Source organism: Ambystoma mexicanum, chromosome 6q (genome assembly GCF_040938575.1).
Source record: "Ambystoma mexicanum isolate Mex_15411 chromosome 6q, UKY_AmexF1_1, whole genome shotgun sequence".
Classification (NCBI taxonomy): Eukaryota; Metazoa; Chordata; class Amphibia; order Caudata; family Ambystomatidae; genus Ambystoma; species Ambystoma mexicanum.
In genome coordinates this window covers 1,246,683,607-1,246,710,531 of record NC_090937.1, presented here as the reverse complement: position 1 = coordinate 1,246,710,531, position 26,925 = coordinate 1,246,683,607, and the positions used below count along the sequence as shown (strand labels likewise).

General features: G+C 47.6%; 1 protein-coding gene across 1 annotated transcript in view; it reads left to right on the top strand.

Moving 5' to 3' along the window:
• STIM2 (stromal interaction molecule 2) overlaps positions 1 to 26,925 on the top strand; it is a 904,595-nt gene that overhangs the window by 848,071 nt on the left and 29,599 nt on the right. Inside the window, exons 7-8 of the mRNA XM_069631845.1 lie at positions 10,416 to 10,593; positions 24,890 to 25,057. Coding sequence (XP_069487946.1) covers positions 10,416 to 10,593; positions 24,890 to 25,057 — 346 coding nt within the window. The remainder of the gene's footprint in view (positions 1 to 10,415; positions 10,594 to 24,889; positions 25,058 to 26,925) is intronic.

The following is a 26,925-nucleotide window of genomic DNA, read 5'->3' as shown; positions in this document are numbered from 1 at the left end:
CTCTGTCTCTCAGGCACTCTCGCCACTCACTGGGGGCAGGTGGCACTATCCCCTGTACCCCCCTCGTAAGACCTTCAAAAACAGCAATCTGCTCCACATTGCCAAGCTTAACACTCGCTCTGCTGTCAAGCACTCCTATGATATCTGCCACCTCCTTGAATTCCTGGATCTCGATGTCCTAGCCCTTACTGAGACATGGTTCAAGGTGAGCTTGGTCACGAGTTTTGACACACTTCTACCTGAGAATACAAGATCCTCTCTGTGCCCAGGAGTGGGAGTAGCCCTGGTCTTTCCTGAATGGATCCCTGTCCATCATTCCCACTTAGGTCTACTCTTCATTTGAATGTCTGGGCTGCAGGATCTCTCTCGCTCTCTCTCGCTCTCGCTCTCTCTCGCTCTCTCTCGCTCTCTCTCTCTCTCGCTCTCTCTCGCTCTCTCTCTCTCTCTCTCTCTCTTTCCTCCTCCCCCCCCCCCCTATCGGCCTCTTCTCTCCTTTCCTCCAACTCCCTTAAGATCCATCTTGATTCTTCAGACTCCTCAGGTCCCTTCCGCAACCTATGCAACTCTATTTCTTTTTCCATTCTACCTTCTGGCCACGCTCTGGATGCTTTTATCTACACAGACATCCCTCTCATTACCTCACTCTCCTGGACTGACCGTGATCATCTGTCTTCCCAAATGAAGCTCCCTTCTCCGCAAAGCACGGCACTCCCTTTGCTACCTCCTACCATCAAAGTCTTCTGACCCAGGAAAAGAGTGACAGTGGCTGCCTTTGCCTCCACCTACTCTCCGCCCTTGTCATGAGGGTCTGTCTGAAGCCTTCAAAAAAGTGCAACTCTTGGTACGACTTTGAGCAGGCTGCCCTTAAACAAAAGTGCAGAACATCAGATTGCAAATGGGGAGCTTCAGGTGCACCATCTGACAAACTGGCCTACTGCCTTCTTCAATGGCAATATAGACTCTGCATCCGCTCCAAGAAAAGAGTCGATATTCAAGCCCGCATCTCAGCTGCATCTAACACTGCTGAACTCCTCAAAGTCTACAAGGAACTGGCCAATCCTACTGCGGCCTCATCCGCTAGTGCACCCACACAGGCCCTTTTCTCGTCGCTGGCTGCACATTTAACTTCCAAAACACGTGACATCCTGTCCTCTGTCTCCCCCACACCTTGACCTGCACCCACATCTCTTGGGCCTCTCTCGGCCATCCCTCTCCCTTCTCTCCTGTCCCTCCTGAGCAGGTCTCTAGACAAGTCCGGTCCATGAAAGCCTCCTCCAAACAGGTTGACCTTTGCCTTCCTAAGCCCATCAAGGACAACATTGATTCTCTTGCTCCAGCCATGGCCAACCTCTGCCACCTCTCCTTCGCCACTGGAGTTTTCCCCACTTTTCTCAAGCACTCTTGTGTGCACCCTCTGCTCAAAAAACCCTCTGCTGACTCTTCTATCGTGGCAAACTATTGCCCGTTCTCTCCCTCCTTTCCTGGGCAAACTCCTGCACAAATTAGCTATCTCTCAACCTATCCTCCATACTGAATACTGTCTCCATGACCATCTGTCTGGCTCTAGAGCAGCCAGAGGCACGGAAACTGCTCTTCTGATCACCCATGAAAATCTGCTCTCAAATCTTGACTCTAATTCTCCTTCTATCCTCATTCTTCTCGATCTCTCTTCTGCCTTCGTCACTGTAAACGACATTATCCTGATCTCCCCTCTCTGTGATACCTCGGGCATCACAAATCTGGCCCTGGCGCCGCTTGCCTCCTTTCTCTCTGACCGTCCTTCCCATGTGGAACTTGGGTAATTTCTCTCCTCCATCACTCGCTCCACTTGTGACGTCCCCAGGGATCTACCCTATTCCTGTGGTTCTTCAATGTCTACATGGCCCCCCTCTGGCCCCCCTCTGGCCCACTTGATCTCTACCTTCACCTCTAACTTTCAGTGTTATGTGGATGACGCACAGCTCTCTTTCAGACTATCCTTAGTCTCTTCCTCATCCTCGCTCTTTCCCGACTGTCCGCAATTCAGTCTTGGTGTGCTGCTAACAATCTTTGCCTCAGTGCCAGTAAGACAGAGATAGTCTTTATTGGGACCCCCGCCCTTCCCAATTTCCCACTGGCCAGCCTGCCTTGGACCTGCAATCTCACCTGCTAGTGAGATAAAAAACCTGGGGTCATTTTTGACTCCACTCTCTCCTTCTCTTCTCAACCTTCTCGGACATCTCTAAAAAGTCCCACTACCAGTTGCACCTCCTCAGAGGTATTCTACCTTTTCTCACCTTCCCCCAAAGGCTCACCGTCTCCAGATCCCTGGTTCTCTCTAGGCTGGACTGATGCAACAGCCTCTTTCTCAATCTGCCTACTTCTACTCATCGCTGCTACAACTCATCCAGAACAGAAACGCAAGACTTATCATGGGCTTCAAGCCCAGGGACTGCATCTCTCCAGCGCTGAAATCCCGCCACTGGCTCCCTGTGGCTGCTAGGATCAAGTTCAAGACTGATTAATTGATTGATATTTTATTTCTATCGCACTCGTACACAAGTGTTTCAGAGCGCGACAAGGCAAGGCAAGGGAGGGGAACAGGGGAGAACAAAACAGCGATCTTACTAGGCCCAGTGACATTGAGAACGTGCAAGTGCATGGGAGAGGTGGAGGGGAAAAGTGCATGGAAGGGGGGAGAGGTGGAAAGTGCGAAGCCGAGGAGAAACAGATAAATAACAGTAAATAAATAATAAAGGCAACAAACAGTGGTAATGCAGCCAGCAATTTGCAAGTGCTAGGATTAAGGCAGCAGACAGGGTAGGTCTGATAAGTGCAGGAAGAAAAAGGGGGGGCTGTATGGGTACAGATACAGACCCCAGTGCAAAGGGTGGCGCGGAGGCAGTGCGGGAGGGTGGCAGGATGAGCAGGTACCTGGGCCCAAAAGACAGAGGGTGGCCAGGTGCATGGTGCCAAGAGAGAACAGATCAGCAGGGGAGAGGGGGAGCGAAGGCAGAAGAATGTCTTGAGGTGCTTCCGGAACCGGAGATGGTTCTCCTCAAGTTTTAGAGTGGCAGGGAGGCTGTTCCAGAGGGAGGCCCCAGCCGAAGACAGAGATCTACCCCCAGCTTGTTTCTTAGAAAAACGACTGACCCTGAGTGAGTTGGAGGTAGAGGAGCGAAGAGCTCGAGATGGGAGGTATTTGCGGAGGGATAGCTGAAGGTATTTTGGACCCAGGCCCCAGAAAGCCTTGTGGACAATGCAGAGGGTTTTGAATTTAATCCTTGCATCCACTGGGAGCCAGTGGAGAGATTTCAGAGCTGTAGAGATACGATCCCAGGGCTTGAGGCCAAGGAAAAGTCTCGCAGTCCTGTTCTGGATTAGTTGCAGAGGGCGGAGAGTAGAGGCAGGTAGATTTAGAAAAAGGCTGTTACAGTAGTCCTAGCTAGAGAGAACCAGAGCTTGAGATACCATGAGCTTCTGGGGGAAGGAGAGGAAAGGCAGAGTACCTCTGAGGAGGTGCAGTCGGAAATGTGACTTTTTAGAGACCTCAGAGATGTGGGCGGAGAAGGAAAGGGTGGAGTCAAAGATGACCCCGAGGTTCTTAGCCTCGCAGGTGGGGGTAGGAGGAGGGCCAAGGGAGGCCGGGAAGAGAGTGAGGGGAAAGGATGGTGCATAGTCCACTCTGCATAGTCCACAAGGACCGCAAAGGACCCTCTGCATAGTCCACAAGGCTTTCTGGGTACAACACTCTCTTCCTGAATACTCTCGTTCCAGAGCCTTCGCTTGGCCTCCTCCAACTCTCTGCGTGTGAGCCTTTTTTCCAATCGGAGATTTGGGGGTAGATCTTTATCCTCTGCAGGTGCCTCCCTCTGGAACAGCCTCACTGCCTATCACCACCTTGAGCCAGAGCTCCTTAAGTTCCGGAAACTCCTCAAGATTTCCTCACTCCCTTTCCTTTGCTAACCTCCTCTCTTTCTCTCCAGCCTCACTCCTCCATCTCTCCCTCCCCTAACTCTGTTCAGTTTTTGGTGACTGGTCGCCCGGATCACCTTCAGAGCCTCACAGGCCCCAGATACCCCTGCCAGTCTTTGCACTTGCCTCCAGGCCACTGCATGATGCCCAGCACTACTGCACTTTCAGCATTCGTTCCATGAGAGGGTTAAGCCCTCTGCACTTCACCATATGTTCCAGGAGAGAGGTAACATCTCTGCACTTAACCCATGGCCTGCTGCACTGGGCGCACTTGTTTCCCCCCTCACCCTCCTCCTTTGCACCACCGCACACATGGATGACCTGAATTTACTAGGCCTAGTAAGTTCTGTATTGTCCCCCCTTTGTCTCCCCTCCCTAATCTGGTTGCGCCTGCTAAACTTTTGCACTTGCCCTAGGTGAAATGCCGTCAGGCATAGTACGCTAGTTAAGTTTTTTGTTAGATTATTCGGTAACTTCACGGCCTAAGAATGACTACTGTTTTTCCCTTGCTCTCTCCCCACCTTGAAGCGCTTTGAAACATTTCACTTGTGTATAAGCGCTGTACAAATAAACTATTACAATGCTGCTGTCTGTGAAGGAGATCGTCATGTTCAACTTGATAAGCAGATCCCGACCAAGCAAGTTGACCGGATAGCTTTCAGAATAGAGTAGGGGGCACGTACCACCCTCTCTCATAGCTTCACATCCAAATCTTTCATATAGGGAACCATTGAAACAGCCCCAGAGAATCCCTACATGTCGAGAGTTTTGCCAGCGGGAAGTCACCTTTGCTGATGCATGATTTCTCAGCTTCTGAGTCTACCATAAAGATGAACTGTTTATTCTCTATCTCTGCCCCCACCAAGGGTTCCTCTTCTGGCTTTAGGGTCATCAGCAGGACTGCACACACATGTGCTCTCTCTGGGCTGTTCTACTCGGGAAATGTGTTTGTCCCTGGGAACGCAAAAGGATTTCCCCCCACCACTGTAGCGCCCTGAAACGGGGCACCTGTGTTCCCTGCTTGTGTGTGATCTGTTGTGGGTGTCGCATTGGAGGGGGCAGGCATCTGTGGGGGTAGCTGGGTGTAAGCCTGTTGAAACTTGTATGGTATTGAGGTCATTCTGGCAGGGTAGTCCTGGGGGAGGGGGGCGTCCGTTGGGGTGGGGGGGCATAGATCTGCTGGCCATAGTCATACTCCATCCCGTGCCTACTTCTGCATTCCCTTGAAAAATGTCCCAACTTCCCACGTGTCCAACAATGCCTCGTTCCTCCCCCCCTGGTCCCAGTCCCCTGAATCCCCTCAAACCCCCCCCTGATCATCTGAACAAACCTCGTCCTCGCTGCTGCCCACCTTGCCACTGTGGCCCAGAGAATTGCATGTTTCTGCCCCACTGTCCTTGTCCTCCTTCAGCGCACACTGCGGCTACTCTTGCATTTATGAAATTGGGGGCATATCCTCCCTCCTCGATCTGTGCTGTGTCGGTCCTGATGCAACCACAGTCACTTTTGCAAATTTATTCTGTACTAGTTTTGCTTCCCCTGAAGCGTTGCTTTCTTTCGCTCTTTTAGTCTCCTAAAATGATGTACTATAAGGCTTTGAATCTTGGGCCACCCTTTCGCCTCGGTCCTGGCGATTTTGTCAAGCGCTTTTTGCACTTCTTTTGGTAAGCCTTGTTTTAATATAAAATAGAGAAAGGGTACCGACTGGTTTCAAGCGTTACCTGTTTCAGCCCTCCACATCTCTTGGACTTAAAGAATTAACTGCCCAGCGTCATCATTATCTCCCATGGACTAAAAATCTGGCGTGTCTGGTAACGCTCGCCGCTGCACATCCTACACTCTTGCTCTGATCTTATTGAACACAATGCTCCATCGTGAGCGTCGTTTGTCAATGTTACTCCCGGGTATCCTGCCTTTACCCACATATTGGCAGCCTGGTCCCCAACTGCAGCTACTAATAAACTTTTAATGTTGCTGATTGCTAGGGGTACGCCCGCTGTGTCTTTTTCAAAGGACTGTATCCATTTCCCCACGCCCGCTATGAGTGGCGGGAGCGCCTTAAATTGTTCTTATCTATCTGTGCCCATGGTATGTATTGTGGCCTCCCCTCATCCTTGTGTATCAGTGGCATTTGCATTCTCATCTTGCTCCTTCTGCCCTTAGTTGCACGCCCCTTTTTTCTTGATATTGCAATCCGGCCAAACCGTTCCCTCAACCTACCGTCCCACAGACTTTCCACCCTTGGTGTGCATTGAGGCGCTAACTCTGCCTCCCCATCTTCACCTTCCTCATCGAACTTGCTCCACTCCTCTTTGTCTCCCCTTCGGGATCCAACATTCTCGTAGCCCAAGCTATACATATCGCTGTCACGCTCTACAGGGATGGTCTTTATGGGCGCATTGTCTATTCTGAATACAAAATCTTCTGATTTCCACTCATCTCCCGCGGGCTGCATCAGTGTCTCTGCTTTTGTTATGTCACATGTTGCCCGCAATCAGGCTAACTCTGTTCACGTTGATGCTAGTGCTATTTCTAAATCTCTCATGCTTCCACCAGTGTGTGCTGTGTGCACCGTGACCTCTGGAGGGGAGACGTATGTGGAAGGTGGCACCGTAGCTGGCGTCGATACAACATATGTTGGGTTTGTGGACCACTCTGCAGGATGGGATGCTAAAGGGTATATTCTTTCTTCCCTGCCAAGCCCTTCCCTTCCTCCAAGACCATATGTCTGTCATCGCCTTGTGGTCCTGTTTCCTCCTACTGTCCTCTGGATTCTCGAAAATGTTCCAGAGGTTCAATATTTCCCTTCTATTCTCTAATGGTCTCCACGTGTACTTCGCTGTTAGGAAGGCAGATGTGTTCCAATGCACTTCTGTCAAAGGAGACCTGCTCTGGCCAGTAGCGGGTCATCGCCCCTTTTCTAGTCTCAGTCACCTATTGATTGTGATATTTCTTAATTTTTTTGCGTTAACAACGGCAGAGCCTTGTGCATGTACTCTATGGGCGTTTCTCCCTCTCTCCTCATGGTCGCGTCCCCCATGTGTCTGCTTATTGGTGCTATGCCTGTACTAATGCGCTACAGTTGTACAAATGTCGTGAATGAACAAAAAAAACAGTCCAAATCCCCCCCCTCTGTTCCCCCTTAAAACTTCTCATTCACACAATCTGCACTCCCTATATACTCATACACACACACACGTCCCCCCCCCCAGTGCCTGGGCCTCTTCCATACACAATAAAAATACAACAACAAATAAACTAACATAACAAATTAAAATAACTACCACTACTATTCCCTATCTCTCTATTTATACAGAGCTCCTATGTATTTACTCCTTGTCTTCTCCGTTAAACAATAGTTGTGGCGCCACCTTCCCCCCTCACTCAGAGAGACTCCCTATCCCGGTTTTCCTTTTTCCTTATTATTCCCCTTAAAAAATCTATAAAACCAAAAAACCATCACAATTAACCATTTACCGCGTGTTCATGGTATTCACACTTCCCCATACATTCGTCCCCAATTTGTTATCCCTTGCAAGCTTATAGTCGCATGTGCGTGTTCACTCAAACTCCACCGTTCACGGGGTTCCAACAACGGCCTGCACCTCTCATTGGGGCCGCTCCAAAGAGAAGACTGGATTTTGCAAAGACGGCTCCTGCACGGCCACAGAGAAGTACGTGTTTTGGGGCTGGTCGCTGTAGGTGGATGTGGCCCTTCCGGAAAGGTCGCTTGGATACTGAATGCAAGTCCCTTTTTTCACACACTCCAGAATAAGGACAACCTTCGAGGGAAATGGGCCAGGAGATAGCATTGCAAGGGAAACAAGGTTTCATTGTACAGAATATAAATATCAGCATAGGACTCTGCTGCTCGAGAGCACTCTGGGCTTCCCGCTACAAACAAGAGCTTAAAAGGCAAAAATACGTTATCACAAATAGTACAAAAGGGTGCTACTGTTTGGTGGCACCCTACACATGGGCTCGCTCCATAGGGGATGCCAAGCTACCAATGGTTAGTTCTTTCCCGTCTATCAGGATCCACATGGGTCAGCTGGGTGGAAGTCGGGCACACATATACAACATCGTTTCTTTCTTAGCTAAACATGCTAAGCTTGGTCACTATATCATTGTGGCATGCACCAGGGTGGCGCCGGAAATGGTGCCGGGGGAAGGGAGGATAAAATACAGTCACGCTGACCCACGTGTTCAGGGCTTTGTTGATACCGCAGTTCCCACACTCAAAGTCTCCACCAAGGGTTTTGATCTTTAATTTATCCCTCCCTGTACCTCGTGTTACAAGAGACGTGTTTTCATGCTTGAAGAAATACAGCCGCACATGCTTAGATCTCCTGTGGACACTTGATTTGTGTTGGGACAGGGCGATCGCTTGTTTATCAGGGATTGCAAAGGTGTGGGGGCTGGCTCTGTACTAACTGTGTGGGGGTTACAGGCCTACTGGCAGTTTAATGGAGACGAATGGCAGCAGCACGGATCCTGGTGTTGTCTTACGCTCTTGCAGGCCACATTCCTCTGAAAGATACTAAATGTTTTCAACAGTGAAGGGGGAAGTGAACTTCCGTGAGAACTGGTTCTGCGGATTCATTCTGTTTTACTGAGATTGGTCCTAGTGAACTGGGTTCGCAGACAGCACAATCGTGTAAGCCTAGGCTTTTTAGGCCTAATACAAAATGGATTCATATGCTGTGTGTTTTTCTAATGCTGCGCATCTACCATTACTGCTACAGTGCTTCTACGTGGTGTTTACTGGTGCGGTTTTGCTCCCCCTTTACACACTACATCACCTCATATGGTGTTCGCCTCACCTGAAAATGATTTGCGCGGGGGGTGGGGTGGGCCGTATAGGCTCATTTCCATCCCAACAATACCTCCGCAGGTACGGGGCGCTGGGATCACGTCAGGGTCACCAATTGAAGGAACACCCCGGTAATTTTTAATCGCACAAAAGGCAAAAGTGCAAGCAGAGGACTCTGCTGCTCAAGAACCTTCGGTCAGAGTTTGCATAAACAACACATTATAAGGGTATCCAGTGTCATTGATTTACATCATCACATATAGATGGAAATCGCAAGACTGGTTGTTTGGGCCCTATGCATGGGCCTGCTCCATAGGGGATGTCAGGCTATGATTGGTTGTGGCCTCGACTGCTTGTCTCTTCTCACGTGGGGTCAGCTGGACACATCTCTCCATCTCAGGCAATTCACATCTTGCTGTTGTATGGTTACTTTTACTACGATAACACTACTACATCATTATGAGATGCACCTAGGAAACTTGGGGACTGGACTGGCCGGCCAGGGGGTGGCAGGGGTCACGGTCATGCTGACCCACACATTCTCTGCTTGCTTCATATCGCACTCTACGCACCCGAGGCTTCCACCCTCGTTTTGAGCTATAATTTATTCCTCCCTTGACCTCATACTACAAAGGGTGTATTTATGGAATAAGGTGAAATGGTCGTGTTCGTTTAGATCTTTGATGGCCATAGGTTTTATTGTCAGTGGCTGGAGGTCGCCCACTACCGTGGAATGCAGGGGTTCTTTGACTGGGTCAGTGGTGTGTGCTATTACTCCTGATGGGCTGGGTGGGGATCGGAGGTCTACTGTTGGCCTGGCTGTGATGAATGCATGCCGCGAGAAGCATGGTGCTGTCTCATGGCCTTGCATAGCGCATTGCTCTCTGGGATAATAAGTAATTGCAACAGTTGAGGAACAAAGGAAGGTTTCTGTGAGAACTAGCAGCGCAGGTTCATCTGCCTTCATTGGGGTCTGTTCATGTTTCTTTGCCGGGCCTACGTTTACTGCACAACCATGCAGGACAGAATGTGTCTACCATAACTATAAAATGGTGTCTTTTTATGTGCACACTCTAAGTCTATGCATCTATGAACCCTGTGATATTGTACTTGTGCCAGGTTTCTTAGAATGGCCCTTTCCCCCCTGGTACATTGCACATCTACCTATGGGAAAGGATCATCTACCTATGGGAAAGGATCATCATCTTCCCAACAGCTTCCACACTTGCAGGCAGAGTCCTGGGTGTTGTAGGCTTGGGGAGCTTTTTTTGTAGGCGGGACTCTCAGATGGTGCACAGGAACCTCTGGCAAAGCAGGTTCTCCTCTCTGGATGGAGCAGCACAATATCCTAAACATTCTAAAAGTTAAACATTTCTCTTTTATATTGGTTTTGTTGTTGTTGGGGAAACATTAACTGTATGGTTGCAGCTGAAAAACTTACAAAGTTATCCTTCAACCCATTGAAAACATTTACATTTTCTATTTGTTCTATCATTATTAAATTATCTTGCTCAGGACTGTTATAAGATGTAGGGCCAGTGAGGACATCTTTTGACTTGAATTTAATTGTAAATGAAGCAAGATGAGTATTCCTTTACATTTGCATACATAGTTTTTCTCACTAATCATTGTTGTCTTTAAATACTAGGCTTGATAAAGCACAGGAGGAAAACCGAACTGTTGCAGTTGAAAAACAAAATTTAGAGCGCAAAATGATGGATGAAATCTGTGATGCAAAACGAGAAGCCCATCGCTTAAGAGAGTTAAGAGAAGGCGCCGAGTGTGAGCTCAGCAGACTCAAATATGCAGAGGAGGAGTTGGTGCAGGTTTGTGAAGTACATGGTTGACAAGCCATCTTGAATGTTGCAAGTGCATCATATACATGAAAAGGCATTAGCATTAACTGGTAATGTTCTTCGGGGGTGGAGAATGTTTTGTCCAATAGCTGCTAGTGAGACCAAATGTGCTGAGGTGCTTGGCAGTACTCTGCTTGCAACTAATTCATCAGCCCATAGCAGGGAATGAACATCTTCCTTGGTGACCGCATTAAGGGCTCTGCCATCCATACAGAATCTCATGTTCTTTGATCCTGTTTTTTGTGCTAATACCACTGGGCCATGGCCGACTAGAGGGCTTGATCATCTTGATGTGGTCCCCTATTTTGTCTGACATTATGTAGACGTAGCTTTTGACAATGCCGCTTTCTCCTTTTTCAATTTCATGTTGACTTTCTTAGGTTGTTAAATCAAACCCCCCTATTGCACAAAAGTAGCACTTGCACACCTTGCATTACTGCCACATTGGAAACCAGTTTAACTGACCGGTAAGACATTCACCTTCTCCCTCGCCAGCCATATAATAATCTGATCCTGCAAATGGATCAAAGGAGGACCAGTTAATGTAATTAATAATGATGTTTCCAGATCATTCACTCTCATTTAGACGTTTAACCTCTTCCTGTACATAAGCACAATTTATGGATGGTAATACTCTGCACTGCAATGTGCCTATGGGATTTCATAGAGCAGCTGACACTTTAAACTCCTCCACGAATAATTAAATCCAGCTGTCACATAGTCACTGACATAACATTCCACGGTGTGCCTGGTGACTCTACATTGCACAGCTAGTATAATATCTCTAAACGGTCTCTGCTAGCGAATGAACTGTCATATGCATCATATATACTATTTGCATGCAGTTGGCGCTATACAAATAACAAGTGACATAACGTATCATCAATCTGTACTCTGTGAATTTCATCATGGGTTGGGAGACTTTAAATCATAGGCGTGCTTTCACCTGTTCACTTAGGGGACAACATTTGGAAGGGCCACATAAATCGAGAGAAGGCACAGAGCCTTAGAGTAGTGAGAGCACATGGCCGGTGCTCGATTTAATACGGAGGAGACTGGTGATCCAAGCAGACAATGTGGGAAATGAAATTAACAAACCTTCAGATTACATATAGAACATTGCGGGTTCTAATTTTTTTTTTTTAAATACCATCCTTCCTGTATCTTATTTCTGAAATAAATCCCTTCCTTGCCTTAGTTTGCTTACTCCTCTACCACAAAAATGAACCCTTATCATTGTTCCACTCGTGGACTAGGCCTCTGAATTAAGAATGACTTGCAAGTCCCAGAAGTACCATCTGGGAAATATGCACAGTAATTTAAATGAATGCAGCACATATATTAAGCCAACACCTCTATCAGGATTGCCCGTGCACGTTCTTGAGCCCCTCACACGTCCAACACTAATCGATATTTAATTCATAGCTCTCCAAAACTGCCCTGGAACCAAATTACTTTTGTTATCTGAAGACTTATATGTATTCTGTAACTCTCTAGAAGACAATCCATATAAGATTGAGTGATAAACATCCATCCTTACGTAAAGCACTTCCATGTGCCCCATTTACCCAAATAGCCTCCTTTCTTCCCACTCTCCCCACTTGCATTTCTCTGTTTCGCTCACTATTACCCAAGCAGACTGAGGTCTCAAACTAATACAGTGGTGATTTGGCACAGAGTAACATTACATACGGAGGCTAACGTTTCAAAAATCAGACTTCAAATAGAAAGTGCATAAAGGTGTACCTTTTTGTGGTGTCTGGTCATCTTTCCAAGAAATATGCAGTATTTACAGTAGCACGTGTTACTCTATCCTCCACTGTGCTGAGCAAGGATGTAAATTCATGGTTGGAACAAGGTAAAAAGGGGTTCTTAAGGCAACTTAACAGTCGCTGGTATGGCATCGTCTAATTTACAGAATTAGAATAACTTGGATGGCCTGTAATGCAGCAGAGGAATTTGCATTTTCGTTATGGGAGTGCCTCAAATAAAGAAAGATAATATAGCTACTGCATCTCAAGACGTTAATTCAGCCATGCACATGAAAAAGACAATGCTTCAATTAATTTCCTTTATCTGCCAACTCTCAGATGCTTGTTTTTGTTGCTCATGGGATACAGTGTTTCTCCAGCATGGGGTCTGGCATGGATTCACATGCTCATGAATATTCCCTGTCGTCAGGCCGGGAATCCTCGGTAAAAGAAAAAACAGTTTCACTTTCATTTACAAACTGTCTTTCTCCTATAAACCAATCACTGAGTTCTGGGTCATACTGCACCCAGCCAATGACTGCCCCCCTCCCTAAGCCCCTCCTCTGGCAGCCATCTTCAGATGTTTACCGCACATTCAAGTGTTGGGAGTCCCTGTGTTCTGCTTTGAGAGCTTTTCTACGCTTTCCTGCTTTTTACGTTAAAAGGTTCCTATTTTTGTCAAATAGAGCCCATTTGCTTGTCATTTCTTTGACTGGATAGAACGGCCATATGAAATATTTTTAGTGGGGATAATATTTGGGGTTTTTGGGAGCGCTCCCTTTAAAATAATATGCAGGTTCCATGCCTTAATATCGCTGCAAAAATATGCCAATATTTTTGCGGGGATGTTAACACATGCAACCGGCTAAAGGGGCTCTCGGAGACCCCGACGGCACCCAGAGTGGCTCTCCCTCCCAGGCGGGAGGCTTCGGTCAAACCGGTAGAGAAGAGGATTCCAGCCCTGAACCCCAACCCCTCAGGACGCAAAGAAGGTGGGGAGTGGAGGCCTCTACTGTGCTCCAGGGCACAGATATTTCTTCTTCGAACGAAGAGGACCTGTTGTCCGTTCACACGGTCCCGGCGGACGTGGGGAACGACGGCGGAAACACCAAAGAGGACAACAATGGCGGAAACGCCAAGGGGGACGACGGCGGGAATTCGCCGCCACCGCCAAAGAAATGGAGCTGGGCCCAACAAGCCTATCCTCACCCCCCCACTCCCGACACCTCCCAGGGACGTATCGCAGGACATCATTTCAACTCTCCCCACGCTGGTGTCAGAGGTCCAGAAGAGGATACCGATGGCACGCCCAGTGCCGGCCCCTATGGCCCCGGGGCCTCCGCCGGCGAAGAAGACAAAATAGCACCCTACACCGTCTCATTAACCGCTGCGTATGCCCTCCTCCCTAGGAATACGGGTACGGACACGGCGACGATGGACACGGATGACGATGGCAGCGTTTCCCCGTGGCCGAGGGCTTCTCCCCCGGACAAATTGAGATTGTTCCACGCCATGGTCGCCCGTATGTCTGAGCTCTTCCAGCTGACGCCAGAAGAGACCAAGAAGGAAGGTTTCCTTTATTAATGCAGGGAGGCCAAGAGGAAGACCATTCTTGCAGTGCCCTTCCTTGATGACGTTTGGGATGAGGGCCTGGTGCTGTTGAGGAACCCTGCCTCAGCCCCGGCGAAGAGAGACAGGCTGGAGTCTGCACCCAAGTGCCTGCAGTCACAACCCTCGCCGGACTCATTGGTCTCGGCGGGTGCAAGGTCGAAATCTTCAAATCCCTCATCCTCCGCCTCTGTTCCTCCAGACAGCAAGGGTAGGATGTTGAACGCCGTGGATAGGAAGGTGATCTACTCGGAAGCAACGACTGTCAGTACAGCGAATGCACTTGCGGTCCTGGCCAGATACGACACAGAGCTGTGGTATAAGATGGCCCTGCTGCTGGTATTCCTCCCCTACGACAAATGGGTTGAGGCGCTGGAGATCCTCCCGGAGGGCAAGGTGGCATCGGACTATGACATCAGCGTGGCCCTGGACATCGTGGAAACAGGCTTCCGACAAATTAATTCGTCGTGGCTGGTTGAAAGCCACCAACTTTCAGCAGGAAGGTCAGACGAGAGTCCTGGACATGCCTTTCGACGGGGACAATCTCTTTGGGAAGTCTGTCGACGAATCGTTGCAAGCCATCAAGACCGACACGGATACTGCCCGTACACTTGCCACGCTTCAACAGCATCGTCCTTCCTTTCGTGCCTCAGGAGGGAAATCCAGCAGGTTGATGGGTTTGGGCAGGGGATCATCCTTGTACCACCAGCCCTCCCATTCCACTACCTAGGAAGCCTACAGGGGTCGCTCCAAAGGTTTTCGGAAGTGGCCACCGTCGTCGTCACTCCCAAGGCGGCACGCAGGTCCTGAAGCCAGATTGAACTGGCCATGATGTCGGTCCCCCACCCTTGCACCTGTGGGAGGCCAGCTGGCGGGCTTCGTCAGCGAGTGGGTGGGAAAATATCTCCACTGACCGATGGGTGCTGGACGCTCTCACCCATGGACACACTCTAGAATTGCAGCAAGGGTGTCCACGGATGCCACCGGTAGCCTGGTCGGAGCAGCACATCCCTCAGCTCCTGCAGGAAATACGGCCAAAAAAAAGGAGCGATAGAGCTGGTTCCAAAGCGACTCTGGGCCTCCGGAGTCTACTCCAGATACTTCTTAGTAAAAAAGAAGACCGGGGACTGGAGGCCCATTCTCGACCTGTGACATCTCAACAAGTACCTCAAGTCCTAAAAATTCAGGATGGTCACATTGCAGCACGTGCTCTGCCAACTGGAGGAAGGAGACTTCCTGATGTCACTGGATCTGGAAGACGCATGTTTCCACGTCCCTTTCACAAGAAGCATCGAAGGTTCCTGTGCTTCGTCGTACAGGGAAAGCACTATCAATTCAAGGCCCTTTCCTTCGGACTGAAGTTGGCACGCAGGGTGTTTACGAAGTGCCTCGCACCAGTGGTGGTCCATCTGAGTCTAAAAGGGATACATGTGTACCTGTACCTAGACGACTGGCTCATCCGTGCCAAGTCAGGGGAAGTTGCAGTCGAACACATGGAAGGGACCGTCCGGCTGCTGATGGATCTGGGATTCTCCGTGAACTATCCAAAATCCTGCTTGATTCCATCGTTATAACGCGCTGTTCCTGGGGTCCAGGCTCAACACGGTCTCTTGCCTGGCAGCCCCCTCGGAGGAGAGGATAGCAGCCGTTCTGGGCAAGGTGCAACGGCTGTTGGCACTGAAGACCGCCACAGTACAGACCATCAACTCGCTACTCGGCATGATGTAGTCATGTATTTACCTGATCAGACTCTGCAGGTTGCGGATGCAACCCTTTTAGGAATTTCTGGACGGTCGTTGGGTCCAGGTGTCCGGAATCTTCACAAACAAGATTGTTCTCAATGAGGAGTTCTGTTGAGCGAAAAGGTGGTGGGGCGTGCGCTCCAACATCTCGGGGGCACGGATTTCCAGAGCCTGCCATACCAGGAGACGGTTACCACAGACGCTTCCCTGGAGGGGTAGGCAACCCACACTGGATGTCTCCATGCCAGAGGCCTATGGCTACCGGAGGAGAGGGATCTCCACATCAATGTCCTGGAACTGCGAACAGTGTTCTGGGACCTCAAGTCATTCCTACCGTCCCTCAAGGGCAATGTGGTGACGGTCTTCACGGACAATATCACCATGATGTTCTACATCAGGAAGCAGGGGAACACCAGATCCCCAGCGTTCTCTAGAGAGGTGCAGGACTTGTGGCATTGGGTTGTTGCCAGGGAGATACTCCTAATTCCTTTTCACCTGCTGGGAGTCAAAAACACCATTGCCGACTCCCTCAGCAGGGAGCTGCGCTCTTGCCACGAGTGGGAACTTTGGCAGGATCAAGTCAAGTGGACAGCCTCTTTCTCAAGTGGGGCAGACTTCAGATTGATCCGTTTGCGACTGCAGCGAACTCCAAATGGCAGAGATTCGCCAGCAGGTTCCACCAGCCGTAGAGCATGGGGGATGCGTTTTTCCTTCCTGTGGGAAGGCCTATCCCTGTACGCGTCCCCCCCGCAGCCCTCCATTGCCTCTTCTTCTGTGGCAGAGGCAGAGTTGGTACCCGGACATTCTCAGCATGTCGATGTCCCCTCCAGTCAAGCTGCCAGTGGTCGCGGATCTGCTCGCCAGGGAAGTAGGCGCAATCCTGCATCACGACCCAGGATCCCTGAGCCTAAATGCCTGGCTCCTGCAGCCTTAGAGTTTGGTGGATACAAGCTACCGGTGGATTGCAGGGAGGTCCTTGCCAGGGCCAGAACGTTGTCGACTCATATGTTCTACGGGCTGAAGTGGAAGCATTTTGCAACGTGGTGCCGGACACAGAAGATCAACCCTCTGAGGGTCAAAGCCCTGCAGATCCTTCCGTACTTGTTGTTCTTGGCCAAGGCGGGGCTGGCACCTACCTCCTTCAAAGTGCATCTGGCGGCAATCTCCCACTACACCAGGTCTCTTTGGTCTCACCGTCTAGTCAAGGAGTTCCTGAAAGGACTGTTTCGATCGTTACCTCTGGTGAAGGCGCTTGCCCCGGCGTGGGAACTGAACCTGTTACTGACGAGGCTCATGGGGGGCCCCCTTCGAGCCTATACACCAAGCCCCCCTCTCAAGTTCCTTTTGTGGAAAACGGCTTTTCTCATGATCATCTCTGCCAGGAGAGTAGATCCAGGCCCTGTCCTGCAAGCGGCCTTATGACATTCGACGACACAAGGGTGGTGCTGCGGACGCACCCCTCCTTCATGCCAAAGGTTCAGTCGGACCTCGCGTTAACAAGCCTTTGGTGTTTCTTGTGTTTTTCCAACACCTTTGTCGCCTGTTGAAAGGACTTTGCGCTCTCTGGAAGTGGCGCATGCTCTGAAGTTCTATGTGGCACGCACAAAGTTTCCGGAGGACGTCTCAACTGTTCGTGAACTTTGGTCATGTGAACCATGGGAAGGTCTCGTCCAAGGCTTCCATCTCCAGGTGGCTCTCGGGCTGTATCACTCAATGTCACCGGTTGGCAAACCGACCGCTGCCCAGCTGTCCGAGAGCCCATTCCACCAGAGCGATCGCTGCGATGACGGCGTTCCTGTCTAGTGTTCCCCTGCTGGACATCTGCAGGGCTGCTACATGGAGGTCCAAGCACACCTTCATGAAATTCTACTGTGTCGACAGGGATTCCACGGGGGAGTCCAGGGTCGCCAAAGCAGTGGTATGCAAGGTTGAGCCTGTTCCGGAGGTATTTGCTCCTGTTCAGCATTGCCACCTCCCGTGGTTGTGTAATGTTGTACTGCTATTTATTCTTTATTCATGAGCATGTGAATCCATGCCATACCCCATGCAGGAGAAGGAACAAGTTACTTACCTGTAACTATTGTTCTCCAGCATGGGCCTGGCATGGATTCACATGCGAACCCTCCCTCCTGCCCCTCGGCGGCTCTTCTTGGTCATACTGCCATTTTATGTGCTACCAAATCTGAAGATGGCTGCCAGAGGAGGGGCTTAGGGTGAGGGCAGTCATTGGCTGGGGGCAGTATGACCCAGAGCTCAGTGATTGGCTTATAGGAGAAAGACAGTTTGTAAATGAAAGTTAAATGGTTTTTCATTTACTGGGGATTCCCGGCCTGACGACTGGGAATATTCATGAACATGTGAATCCATGCCAGACCCATGCTGTAGAACAAGAAGTACAGATATGAGCTAGATGAATTAAAAATGTCCAGGGGTAGGAGTGCATGGTTGCAGGTTGTTTTGTGTTGAAAGACCTACTCCCATTTCCCCAGACTAAACGAATCCCTCACAGACTAGGCTAGCCAGAGGCCTAGCCATTAGCATATCCACAGTAGCGGAAACCCGATTAAACGCATTTTTAGCCCTATCACAATCTCGCACATCATCAGGTATCCAGACCCATAGTGCTGTAGTATATCAGATCATGGGCTCTTCCTTATGGATAACATACTCCCAAGTTTCTCTGCCAAACCCATAGAAAGCAGATTGGCACACAGGAACTGGGTACTTCTGAACTCCACCCAACAACACCACAAATTTGCATCTGCCTCCCCCACTGTTGCACCAATGAACCCAGCTTCCCATTTGTCTTACAGAGCCGCAGACGGCCCCTAATTAAGAACATTTGCATTACATTACCCTTTTGACTGGAAAAAGCTTTTTGCTCCTATTACTGATCAGTTGTTTAAAGACGGCATAGCTGGGATGGTTACAGTAAAATCACTTGTCCCCATTACCTCTTCCCCTTCATCCTCAGGTACTCCTTACAACCCTTCACAAGTTTCATACTCTGATTTATCATGTCTTACCTATGCTATATCCAGAGGACCCTGGATAAAGTATCACTCCTCCTAACAAGACTGGACTATGCAAACAGCTTATATCTTGGACTCTCTGAATACCTATTCACAAAACCGTAAAGAAAGCAAAATGCAAATGTCAGCTTACCTCTTTCGGTGAAAGGTTTGCACACATCACCTTTGCACTTCAATAGCTCCCATTATGAAAATAATACAATTCAAACCCCAGTGCTTGTAATGGACAGTGCCCAGCTTGCTTCACAAGGGCATTCCAGCCTTACACCTCTTTCAGAACACTAATGTCAAGTAGCGCTGCCCTAATCCTTATTCATAACAACAAGGCTCCTCTTTCTCCATACTGGCTACCTAACTATGAACACTTCTATATAACCATCTTTGCATGGAAGTGTTCCATCAGACATTCAGAAAACAACTCCAACATGTCGCTTGAATTAACTGAATAGGATAAACAGCAACAAACCAAGACTAACTCAACAGAAATGTCCTTATGACACAGTTCGTACAGGGAAAACACGCTCAGATCGCCAAACGATACTAACTTCCACTGTAGAGTGTTATTGTCAGCTGTATCACCTACTGAAGGAAAAAAATCCAAATCAGGGTTACTTCACCTGGATGTCCATCTCCTCTGACGCACTTAACACAAGACCACAATCGACGAAATAAGGAAATAACTCCACCGCCGCACCCAAAGAAGTCTGAGCATTAACCCCACTGCTCTTTACCACTTGACTAACTCCACTCTGTTGAAATCTTTCACCGCACCACATTCATCCCCATCAAGCAACCCACAAAGTCTAGTGAACTAAACGGACTCTTACCCTGTCCATTTACTATCAACAGCCCCAAAACCTTGCACCCACTTTATGGCTAACTAGCCTGATCTGTCGACCACCCCAAACTTTCAATGCCATACTCAACAAAATGAGACTTCATCACATTAGCAAACACAATTAACATCTTCCTCACTGACCATCCCTCCCAGGTTATCATGGGTTATTTTGCCTCTCCCACCTCTATCTCCACCTGTGGCCTTCCCCAAGGCTCTACCCTTTCGCCCTGGCTCTTTAACATCTATCTCGCCCTACTTGCTCAGCTTATCTCCAATTTCTCACTGCACTTTCCGTGTTATGCAGATGACCCCCAACTTTTCAGACTTCCCTCTGATCCTCTTCTTACTACCTCTATTCCCAACTGCCTGTCTGCTATCCAAACTTTGGTGCGCCTCTAATGATCTCTGTCTCAATGCCAGCAAGACTGAGATCCTTCCTATTGGGACTCCTGTTCCTTCTTTCCTCCCTTCACTCTGGCCACCATAAATGGGCTCTCCCCTCGCCCCCTTCCGACTCCTCTTTCCTTCCTCACATCTGGACCTTGCCAAAAAGGCTAATTTCTAACTCCACCTCCTCAGAGGTATCCCCAATTTCCTCACTTTTACCCAGAAGCTCAATGTTTCTAGCGCTCTGCTACTCTAGGCTGGATTATTGCAACAGCCTCTTCCTTAAACTACCCTCTTCCTCTCTCCGCCCCCTCCAGCTAATCCAGAATAGGGCTTCAAGATTTATCCTTGGACTCAAGCCAAGGGACCATATCTCTCCAGCCCTAACATCTCTTCACTGGCTCCTGGTCGCTGCACAGATCAAATTTAAATCTCTCTGCAACATCCATAATGCTTTCTGGGGCCTGGGACCACACTATCTACAACTTGCTCTCACCAAATGCTCTCCCTCCAGACCTCTCCGATGGTGTCCGGTCAAATGTTCCAAAACAAAGGGTCGAATGATGTTTTGATCGAAAATAAAAGGATCGAAAAAAAGGATAGACATTTTTTTAAAATTTATTTATTTATATATTTTTTTAGTTTGGAATGTAAAAAAAAATTTTATAAAAAGAAAATGGGGAGCTGGGGGGGGGGGAGCCCCCGCCCCCATTAAAAAAAAAATGTGAGCCTTTTTTTTGGTCCTTTGTTGAGAAAAAGGCATTTGAGCCTTTTGTTTTCGAAACTTTGACTGTGAACCCTCTCTCATTCTCTGGATCCAACTCTGCTTGTCAAGCGCTTCTCTAAGCAGCGAGTGGATGGCCGATCTCTTTCCTCAGCTGACTCCCTCCTTAGGAACAGCATCCCCCTTCCTCTTTGTCTTGAGCCGGATCTCCTCAAATTGCACAAGCTCCTCAAGACTTTCCTCTTCCCCTTCTTCTTCCCCTCTCGCTCCCGTGCTAAACCCCACAGTCGCTCAGATTGCTGGCCTGGTCCCTTATGTGTACTTCTGGGTCCTGGCCTTCTGTCCAATCGCCCTCAGCCTCCGCCCTACTGCTGCACTTGTCTTTGAGCACCCACTGGCTTATGTTTTCACACAGGCTTGCACTTGTTGTAATGGCAGGTGACCATTCTTCTACGTAGTGGTCACTGCCTTGCACTTACCTGTTGCCCTGCAACTGACTCTCTGGCAGTTCCCCCCCTCTGTGGAACCTCCAGCACTTACTCCCCCCTCCCCTCCCCTGTCCCTTCTCGCTCTCTGCACCTGCACCTTCAGAATGTTCACAAGGCGTAGTAGGACCGCCTCTGCTTTTGGCTCATCATTGTTAATTTAGCCCATAGTCTTGTTTTGTTCTCTTGTTCCCTCCCCTTGCCCTGTGGGTGCTTTGAAACACAATTCCTTGATGTATAAGCGCCTTACAAATGCACAAATAAATAAAATAAATCTTCATGTGAGACCTCAACCTTAACTCGGAGGCAAGCCACCAAGATAAATGTAGATACTACTCAAATTGCTTGGCACCATGGGCATCAAGCAGCTTGTCACCGAAACACCCCACAACAAAGGCACGCACTTAACCTGCTATTACCAAAGCTACAACCGTCGTTTGTTTTACATCCCCCCACCCCTGCCTTTGGACTTGACAAACCATGCAGCCATACCCATCCTGTTCTGCCCTACTCCACATCCTCACCAAGCCCAATCACGACACATCACTACTTTTTCAATAGTTTGAGAACCATCTGAAATTGTTGCATGTTAGGGAGGCCTGCAGTATCAGCGCTAATGTTTGGAATAGTAATGTTTTTAAATTTACAATTGGACTTTTCACTTGGCACAAATCGGCCTTTGTTAGCCTCGGCCTCAGGTTACTTCCCATCTAGGAGTGGTTGATATGTGGCATCAGTTGCACCTTGACATTAGAGAATATTTGTTTTATTCTTTGGAGGATTACGTGCACTGCAGAATTGATATGTTTTGGCGCACGTTTTTCTGCGTTTTTTAAGGGCTGCACGATGCTTCGTAGGACATACTCTGACCACTTGGAGCGTTGAAAGATATAGTGTTTGAAAATGAAATTGGGACACACATTAACATATACTTTGAGATAAATAATAGTTATGTCTGCATACAGGCTGTATTAAGGGATTCCTTTAAATGTCTCGAGCCTAGAAACGCTTGTGTACAGGCTTGTTATAAATGCCACGTCATATCATGTCTATATTAGAGATTTTTGCACCGTTACAGAGAATGAAGTGTTAAATTATAACATGGGCCTGCAGACATTTGAATCTTTTTGGCATGAATTGGAGAATGATTATGCTGCAACGGATGAGCTATATAAGTTGTGCAGTTTTTGCAGTCCTTAGATAATTCGCATGAATTGACCAATTGCAAGGTGAAAGAAATTGATACAGTGGCAAAGGCAACAAATTATGGTTTTGCAGGTAGACCAGGGAGGACACTTGCTGGATTGCCTAAGGAAACAATGCAATACTCTGAATACGGGATGAACAGAGTATCCCAATTAACTCCATATTCAATTATGTTTTTTTTGTGATTCTATCGAGAATTATTCTCGAATGATGATAAAACATTATCAGAAGTTGATCAATATGTTCCAGATATCCCCCTATCAACATTGAATGTAGCTGTGCTGAATAAATTGTATCTGTTCACTGAACAAGAGTTATTATGCACTATTGATGACTTGCAGATGACTTACAGCTGAAGCTCCAAGCCTTGACGGGCAAATGTCAGTATTGTATACGGACCCATACTAGTGCTCGAGCTCTTAGCAGTCTTGGACGAGTGTTGAGAACTGGGCTTTCTGTCCTCATCGATGGGGGAAGCTCTGATCTGGTTTCTGATGTGTTGTGGTATGGAATCGGATGTATGAGGTCATATTGATAACTTTCCTCATTAAATGTTGTTACTAAACATTTTTGCTAAGGCTCTGACAAATGGGTTACTGACATATATAGCATATCATGTTCACCCAGATAACTGGTTTTGTACGTGACTGGTCAGCCACTCTTAATTTACTCTCCCACGTCTTAATTTATCTCTGAATTGAGTGGTTTCTTGCCAGTATATATCAAATCACGGAAGGGATGGGATTTGGGAATGCTATAAGAAACAATCTAAAATTACTGTACTATTCACCTCTTGCTAAAGTATATACACGTTCAGTTATTTCTCATCCCTTCCTGCCTTTGCGGGGCCGTAAGCAGGGTTGTCCTCTTTTGCCCCTCCTTGCCATTGATATAATACCACTGGCCTTTCTGATCCCTGTGTGTCATGGTAACTTGGGGCTGCAGATGACTTGTTATACGTTGGGGATCCTGAAGTTAATTCAAAGTTCATTTACCTCGGGGTCTACAGTATAATGCTCCTCCAACACCTGTGATATCTCACTATTGACTTATTTCCTCTCCCTCTTGCATCTCCCCTGCCCCCTCTTCATGTTACAGCACTTGCACCACCCCAATCGCCTCCTGGCCTAGTAGGGACTTTTTTTGTATGTCCTCCTCACACTCCCCCTTCGTGCACCGCCCAGGCTCTCCCCTGCTCTCATACTATAGCACTGGCACATTCTGAATGCCTCAAGACCTAGTAGGAATGTTCTTACTTGTTTCTTTTTTTCTTCTTCATCCTTGTTCCCCCCCCCCCTTTTTAACTTGATGCGCCTTGAAAAAGTTTTTTTTTGTAGTGTGCATTACAAACAACCAATAAATAAAATAAATAAATCATGTCCCTAGGTAAACTCATGAGACCCATGCGACTGGTTCCTAGCATAGCCTAGGACTGCAAAAAGGGAATTCGGGGATCTCCTGTGTACTCTCTCTGGGACCAGCATCTACTAATTTGGAGTGGCATCTGGCCCCTGTGACCACCCTGCTTCTAGTTTCCGAGGTACAAGGGGATTCATTTAAAGTACATACATATCCAGATAATGACTTGCTTTGAGTCCGTGGGTATCTGAACTCACTATCTTCTTTGCTGCAAACATTCCAATTGACATTCGACAGCTTCTTATATAAAGCTGGCAGTTTTAAACAGAAATGCTTCTATGGGACACCATTGAATAGAAATCGGAACATGAGTGTGATATTATTGATCTTTGACATTAGCTGTGCTTCTCAATGTGGGAAGCTATTAATGGGACTAATATTTAGGAAGACCTGTCAGGAACGTATTTCCATATTCCTGTCTGTTAATAACAAAATTACAGTTTGAGTCCTCATTTTAGACAGGGAACCTGTTTTCCTTCTCAACTTTCCCCAGCTTAAAATCTAATTCTAAGATATTTTCTGTGTGTAAAGGTTGGACTCCATGAATGAAGACCTAGGGTGTGAAATCAAATCCAAGTCAACAGTTGTGTTTCAACAGTTACTGCCACCAGAACAATCTTGGTATCAGCCTAGCTGGAAGTCATTGAGACCAAGCCCTCCATTGGAACTCCTCCAGCGTGGCTTTAATGTCGTTGACAGAGTGGCAGTACCAGTTCAAAGGGATCCTATTTGATTATAGGCCCTGATAACTCTGGATGCATTCATGTCACATACTTATAACAATTTAGTGAATTGAGCATTGCATTATTTTTTAAATGCTCTGTTCATTTGCCCATTCTTATTCCCGAGTGACATTGTTCCCATGTATGGTGCGCGAACAAACAATAGTGACCCACATGTCATTAAGACTGTGTGTGGGGATAATATCCTTCCATTATGAAATGGTAGAACCTTTCAATGACTCTCAGATCAGAACATGTGCATTAGCATCCAACTCTGCAAACCTATGCAAGATGCTATGGATTTATTTAATGCTGACATTCCACTTTGTTCATGCTTTGTTTTTATCGGTAGGTGCGCATGGCCCTGAAGAAGGCAGAGAAGGAGTTTGAGCTGAGAAGCAATTGGTCCGTTCCCGACACACTGCAGAAATGGCTCCAGTTAACACACGAAGTAGAAGTGCAATACTATAATATAAAGAAGCAGAATGCAGAAATGCAGCTGGCCATTGCAAAGGAAGAGGTAATTCATCTATTCATGATTGTGTGATGCAGAACGACTGAATTGTTTGAATGCTTTAGGCATTTTCATCAGTTGGTTTGATGAAGGTGCTCAGAGGAAATCACGGACGGTGTATGGATTGCCAAGAACCATCATTGTTACCCCTTTAACAAACTAATACATTGGCCCAGAATAAAGTGTTGGATGTTGATTTAGGTGTTATGGGTAATGGTTGTAATTTAGTAAATTCAGGGTTCGAAATTGAGGGGAGCTCCTGCTTCTAGCCTAGGAGAGCCTGATTATTTTGAAACCAAAAACTGCCAGCAGCTACTTTTGACTCCGGAGTCCAAGTGGTGCCTTACAAACATGCATATGACACAGTAACTTTAAGCATTTTATAATGTTAATGAAAATGAGAACACATCTAGTACACATCTAACCATAATGGATCCTACATAATGGGCAAAGAGTTGAAGTGTTCCACTTATGTTGAAGTTAGATTTGCGGTGCGCTGGTACTTGCTCCTGGTTCCCCAGTAATAGCTCTTGCCTACTAGGTGATGTCTGACCCACAGGAGCTGGTGAGCTCTGTGAATTAGTAAATGGATTGAATTTAAGATTTTATGAGTAAACATTTCTCATTATTGTAATCATATGTGATGTTTCTAGATCCAGGGTCTCCAACCAGTGAATCGTGAGCCACTGGTATCTCTCCTGAGTCTTCTCAGTAGCTCCTCACATCAAACACCAAAATGAGTTCTATGTGTTTATTTTGTTGTCTGAAGTCTTTGGGCCTCTTCCCCTGCTCCCCAAGTTTTCTGCAAAGCAGTCAAAGGCTGTGTGCATGGTGAGGGGAGGGGCTGCATCTAGGCTTGAAGGGCTCGGGCAGTGTCCCAACCAAGGGTTAACTAATAATCACAAAACGTAGATGGGGAAATGTGTTTTGTGGCCATTTCAACAAGAGGTGAAAATGATGGCTGATTAGAATGGGAAGGAGTGTTTACATCTGCATGCCATGTGAAACCAAGCTGGGGCTGTGATCGTTTCACTCTGTTTCTTTATATGTATTTTGGTTAGCATCACTTTGCATGCTGGTAATTGTTGGCTTATAATCACAATGAGGAAAATAAAGCTACGGTTGTAAACTTTTTTGTGTGTGTATCCAGGCGTGTGTGTGCGTGAGTGTAGAAAAGACCGTCTGTGTGAGTTCCAGTTTGTAAGAAAAAAGGCACTTCCAGCGGAGCGTGAGCTGGTGAGGTGTTGTGCCTTTAACTATCAGCAGATGTTTTTTCTACACAATGTGACCCCTAGTGCGAGAGCGCGTGCGCAAAGTGTAGGTCGCAAAGTGTTTTGGTGTTTGAGTGCGCGGGTCGTCAGGATGCTGCTGGCTGGAGTCAATTGTTTCATCAGAAGAAGGGGAGCCAAGCGAAGAGAATCCTTGGTAGTCACATGAGCCCCATGAATATCACGGGTAATTTCCTTTGAACACCTGGACATAACTAAATACATCTCTGCAGAACAGTTATATTATAGTGGCATAGCTCTCTTCAGTCGAGTGATCCCATGTGAGCGTGTAGTACACAGCTCTGGTGAATATCTATTTTAGCAAGCATGTGGCATATATATGACTTAAGGAGCGGAGCCCAGGGGATGATTTAAAGGCACCTGAATTTTATGAGTCAGTTAATACTGTAAATCCAATGAGGAAACAGGCGAAGTGTGTATTCAAATCTACATTACGAGGACCCCTAGAAGAGATTTGGATTGTTGGTAACCAGACTCATCAACCTCAGTGCTGAATGATCAGGGGAGGGATGAACGACCTGTGATTTTAAATCCCTTAAATTCAAAGGTGGCACAAGTGAAGAACCTTGAATACACATTGACAGC